The sequence below is a fragment of the Alligator sinensis genome, unplaced genomic scaffold (genome assembly GCF_000455745.1).
Source record: "Alligator sinensis unplaced genomic scaffold, ASM45574v1 scaffold227_1, whole genome shotgun sequence".
Classification (NCBI taxonomy): Eukaryota; Metazoa; Chordata; order Crocodylia; family Alligatoridae; genus Alligator; species Alligator sinensis.
The window spans coordinates 2,176,663-2,182,391 of record NW_005841966.1 but is presented as its reverse complement, the minus strand read 5'-3'; the positions used below and the strand labels follow the sequence as shown (position 1 = coordinate 2,182,391).

The 5,729-nt window shown below is 39.4% G+C and overlaps 1 protein-coding gene across 2 annotated transcripts in view; it reads right to left on the bottom strand.

Moving 5' to 3' along the window:
* GRAMD2B (GRAM domain containing 2B) overlaps nucleotides 1-5,729 on the bottom strand; it is a 71,037-nt gene that overhangs the window by 1,831 nt on the left and 63,477 nt on the right. Inside the window, exons 11-14 of one of the 2 annotated variants that reach the window (XM_025200402.1) lie at nucleotides 5,048-5,170; nucleotides 4,642-4,729; nucleotides 3,963-4,064; nucleotides 1,948-2,041 (exon numbers count right to left, since the gene is read on the bottom strand). In XM_025200402.1, coding sequence (XP_025056187.1) covers nucleotides 1,948-2,041; nucleotides 3,963-4,064; nucleotides 4,642-4,729; nucleotides 5,048-5,170 — 407 coding nt within the window. Of the gene's footprint in view, nucleotides 1-1,947; nucleotides 2,045-3,962; nucleotides 4,065-4,641; nucleotides 4,730-5,047; nucleotides 5,171-5,729 lie in introns of both variants that reach the window. The other variant, XM_025200401.1, reaches the window with a different exon arrangement.

The following is a 5,729-nucleotide window of genomic DNA, read 5'->3' as shown; positions in this document are numbered from 1 at the left end:
GAAAGAGTTTCTTTAGAACCACCATCTCATTTCCTCCCCCACATTCTCTTGCTCATGCTTGGTATAATCATATACCTTTCTCCCCTAAAAAAGGGGGTAAGGGGCAGATGAAATTAGGTTTAAGGTTGATATTTTTGTGATGTGCTCAGAGACTACATTTTAATTTTATTTTCCTACTAAAAGAGGTGGAGGAGTTAGCCACAAACTTCAGCCAGGATTTGAGAGATCCATTTGGGATTTTCTCCTCTTCCAGTCATGCACTTATCTGCTGGATGCCCTGGTACATTTAGCAGGTACATACTATAAAACCTAGCAAAATACCACACCTAAAATGCCAAGGTATTCTGCTACTAAGCTGGTGGGAATTCACTGGCTGCAAGCATAGAAGGCAGTAGAGCTAGAAGTACCACAAGGATCTTATTTAAAGAAAAGTGAGACAGAGAGAATCCGATTACAAAACAGATTTTTTTTTTTTGTGGGTGTGGGGGAGTATGTGCACTTTTTTAAATAAGTTTTTTTTCCTCCTTTTTAAAAGCTAATGAGCAGAAAAGAAAGTGAGCATGCTTTAATATACATGAACCACAAATAGCTGATTAGCAACCCTCTAAATTAGCGCTTTGAACTCTTCTCTAAAAAGTGCTAATGGCACAAAGAGAGAGAGATATTGATATTGCAGCAACTTTTTCTCAGTGGACACCTAGACTATAACACTGTATTGACAGCAATTCAAGAATGAGGCCAAGCAAAGTTAAGACCTTGTTAAAGGGTTCGATTGTTAGGCTGAAAATGAACAAAGCACTTAGCTTTAACATGCATGCTGAGGGCCTACTGAAATCCCTGGGATTTAAAACCTAGGCTTGCATGCTTTGTTGAACCTTATGTGAATGGTCCCATTTAAGTGGATAAAGATTGCAGCATGACTGTTTAACACACGTTACTATTTGGTAAAAAAAAATCCTCCTTTCATGCTAGTTGTAACCAGTAACATGCTACTGAAGTCAATAGCATTACTCCAGAAGTATAGAAGTGAGGGTAGAGAATAATGTTACCTACAGATCTTTGTCATATGCTAGCATGATATTTGTCAACTCTCAGCTAGAAGCAACCCAAGAAGTTTGCTTTAGCCAAAAAAAACCTAATCCCCCCCCGCTCCCCCAAAAAAACTGTACTGTGGACTTTGTCAAAATTCTGGATGTCAAGACACTGTCTTGTCATGATGACAAATAACCTCTATGATTTCAGGACATAGGAAATGAAATAGAAAGATTAAAGATACAGTTTACAGGCTGGCGTTGTGGAATAAAGACACTGATTTTCATGATCAGCTCCCAGCAGTTGACATGTAAATTTAACCAAGTGGAAATACACCTTTCTGTCTACCCTTGTTTTCATTGAACTTTCCAGCTGAGGCTGGCAAGTGTATTTAGTTCTGCAATTAGTAAATGGAAGAGAGCAAAGGTCATCTTCAGAGACCAGACAGCTGGCACAACAGCATTCATGTTACTGAGCAGTAACAGGCAGGTTCCAGCCACTTTACTTGCAGATAGCAGAATTTCAACAGCTTCTATTTTAGGGACAAAACATACTGGTGACACAGATCTTAAAGAAGATTAAAGGTCAGAAATAGTTACCTTACTGAACAGGGATGAAGATTTTTGAATTTACTGGGATTTTTGGGAACTTTTGAACTTTTACTGGGAACTTTTAAACTTACTGGAATTTTTGAATAATTTTCAATAAATGTCTCTGCCTTACCTTAGCCTTTCATAAAAGGCTGTACTGACAGGTATGCCTAGCCTTTACTGTTATTGTCCATCTCAGGGGGTCCAAAGTATGTAGTATTTAGGGGATAATATACTGCAGAAGACTGGTAAGCACAAGAGGTTCTCACTGGCTGACTACTTCAGCACTTGCCTAATGACCTTATTATCCACAATAAAGAATTACCTTTTCCAATTTAATGAGGTTAGCTGTTAATTCATCACAGAGGGCATCAGCATTAATTTGCAGATGGGATCCAAGGCCTCCTTGTGCTGGTTGTCTGCTAAACAAAAATAGCAAGTGCGAGTGAAACAGAGACAAACAAGAGGTAAAGTGTACATGGAGAAGAATGAGGGAGTTGAACAGGTACATTGCTAGAGCTAAACTTGCTTACAAGAGTACAACATGGAAATAATTTTTGAATAGACGTCAGTCTACTGGTTTAAGTTTACAGAAATATACGTGGAAAACCCTTAAGCCATTTCCACTAGCCATTTCCATGTCACAGGGTGCAAGTGAAAGGAAAGTGAACCTAATGTACTTCCAACAGTCCCATATTTGTAATTTGCTTGAATCCATGTCATAGGGTGCACCCTATGACATGGATTCAAGCAAGTTACAAACATGGACTGTTGGAAGTACATTAGGTTCACTTTCCTTTAAGCATCTGAATATTGCTGGAAGGGTGAACATTATCTTCCTTCTCAATCAACGAGTCAGAAAGTGGTTCTCATTCAAGTTAAAAACCAGGAAGAACCTTATCCTATATCAAGTACTTGGGGATGCCCCCCCCAATAAATCTAAAGGAATTACCTTCCTTCCCCCTGCCCCACTTTTCCTAAAAGCCCAATTATGTCTTGTCAGATTGATGAGGTTGTCATGAACTGGCCACCCAGAAAAAGAGGGAATTAACAAGTTTAAGGTAACTTGAGCCAAGATTTTTGTACTGGGGTTGGGCCCTTTAAAATACCTTTCAGACAGGCCTACCCAGTTGAGGCACAGGGCTATCTCTCATTTCATTGGTCCTCTTGTTCCTTTGTCTGCTTGTTTTTCAGGTGGTGCATTTCTAGCTGGCTACTTATATCAACGTTGCAGCCACATTTACTGTAGACAGCAATTTTGCATTGCTGTTTACAACTTTTTGTGCCCAATCAGGAAGCGGGCACAAGAGAATGTATGTAGTTAAGTACAGTTCAGTGCTAAAAAGCTAGATTATTTCTCAGATATTGGCTGGGGGGGGGAAAGGACGGTGCTACTACATAGACAAAAGAAGTTAGGGAGCCAATATCAAGGATGCCATTATATTCTTGCCAGTGCAAAATGCATCTCTCTGCACTCTAACTACCTTAGTGAGTCATTTCTAGTGTAGGCAAGGCCTAAATTGGTGCATCAAGGACAGGAAAGTCAGACGGATTCAGCCCTATGACTTGGGATCTGTATTTAGCCAAGGTACATAGGCTATGAAACTGCAACAAAAGCTTGTGGGAGAATTCCATTAATAAGTACAGCATACAGCAGAAGAAGTAACCTGACATTGCTCCCAAATTTCTGGTTGAACAGAACTGGGTAGCAGTCCATAATCAGCATATGGCTGCTCTAAATTAATGTGGAGTAACATACTGACAACTATAGCAGCTCTGAAATCTGGAGGTGCAGAGAAGGAAGAATTCTGCTCCCTCTTTGGTATGCTTTTAAAAAGATTTCTCCAAGAATTTTGACTGGGGATTAGAGTTCATTTGGATAGGGCATAAGCACCCCTTTCTAAAGAGGATGAATAGCAGCTCACACCAAACAAAAAATATTAGAAAACCAGCCTGGAGGTTTTGAAGAGCCTGTTGTGGAGATTAAGGGTATAGGCACAGAAGCAAAATTACTGTGAAATAATGGACAGTGGAAACTTATAGTGCACTATGTACCCTACAACAGCTTCCCACATACATATTTTCCCAGGTGGCAAATGACCTCCAATAAAACCCTGACTCTTGATTCAGTAATTGTCATGTAGTTAAGATTATTCCTTAATTCTTTTCTTTTAAGTTCATTTATACCTAATGTCTGCAAGAAAAAGAATAAGGAGACTGGACTAATGCAGATTCACAAAATAAATTGCACTTTGCTGCTTATCTGATGCGAGGCCTTTTGAAGAACACAGGACCAACAGAAAAGATAATTGTATTAGTTAAAAAATGATGCATTCTTACTCATTAATGTGGGAGTCAAAGGAAGTCATGGAAACAAGTCGTTCCTCCAGGACATTGATTTTGTATCTCATGTAGAGTGTAGAAAAGATTAGTATGCAGACGCTGCAGAGGAAGAAAGAGACGCAATAAGAGAGCTACATTAGTTGGGGTGTGGAATCTGTATAGGATATAGCTGAAAATACTTGTTTTACATTATTACTTGTACACTGTACAAGTGTTAGGTTGAGATTTGCCTTAGAGATTTGGATTCCCGAATATCTCACAATCACAAAATTTTCAAAACCTCAGGTTTAGTGCATAGAGCTTTGCTAAATGATGTTTTGAATACATGTTCAAGGGGTTCCCCTCCCCCCCTTTTAAACTGATTATAATTACTCTAGAGGTTTCCATGGGTCATAGGCCACAAACAGAATTTTTCTGCTTTCTGCTGGCTCTGATAGAGCAGGACAAATGTTACTGTGAAGTGCTATTCACAGTTCCCTACTGGTTTGCAGATAAATAGAATAAACTGCTGCTTTTTGGACTACAAAGGTGACTTCTTTTTTTTTTTATCTCTAGTTTTAGATTGATGCGACTTCAGTGAAAAAAGCTCAGAACTGGGCTCAGAAAGTTATAAAAATCTAACTATGAAGAGAAGTTCCTGCTTTTTGATGGTCTTGGGAACAACTTGTCCACTTACAGGATTGTATAGAAAATAAGAACATGATTCAGAGATACACATTTCTGGAACTTCATTCTGTGGAAGAATCCAAGGGCTCCAGAATGGCCTGTTGCAAGAAGAACAGAAAGCGTTTTCAGAAGCACAGCTGGGCAGTTCTGCACCAGGGGTGGCAGCGGCACACAGGGTCCCAGTAATGGCTACAGGTGGTAGCTGCTATTTTTGCACCCCCCTGAAAGTCAGCACCTGGGCTGGTGTCCTATTAGCCCTTGCTTAGTTACAAGGGCAACACCCATCTGGACTGAGACAGGTAAGTTTACAAACATGTAGCTGAGTATGTGACTTCGGGAAAGGGGTGGGGCATAAATCCTCAACTGCCGAGCATGACTTTATGTAGAACTAGCCAAATCAGCACCAGATTCCTTACCATGTCCAGGAACTTTCCTGGCTTTTTCCTCTGCCATGTGTTTACTGTGCATTTCTGCGTGACTAGACTTCACCTCAGACTTGGAAAATTTCAGATGCGTCTGTGTCTCAACGATATGATAGTCTGTCAAAATCAAGATTGTTATTTATTTAAAACTTAAAAAAACCCCACAGAAGACAATGACTTTTCAGCATCTCACATTAAAAATTCTTGTCCTCAGATTCCTGCTCTACCCACCTCTTGCTAATCCAGTCTAATCCCATTCTGTTAAAAGTTTTATTGCATACCCTAACTATGGTATGAAAGGATGTCCAATGATATATTAAGAAATTAGCTGTCACTTGCAGTTCCTTTCTTCATGGTCTTCTCTCCAGGGATTAAAAAAAAAAGGGAATATGTGATTTTTTTTCCCCTTGTGCACCTTGCACTTTGCAGAACACAATGAACTCCTCTCCATTCAATAATGAGGAATAAAAGATCTACCATCTTGTGCAACTAGGGAGAAGGTATGAGAATTAAAACAAAAAACAAATAAAAACCCCACTCCTTACTGGGTATGAGAGAAGGTTAGGATTAACTAATTTGGCTAGACCATGGAAGTATAGAAGTTTGTATTATGAGTGGTATTAGCACACATGTTGCTGTCCAACACTAAAATGATCACATCTACTTGATAAAATCT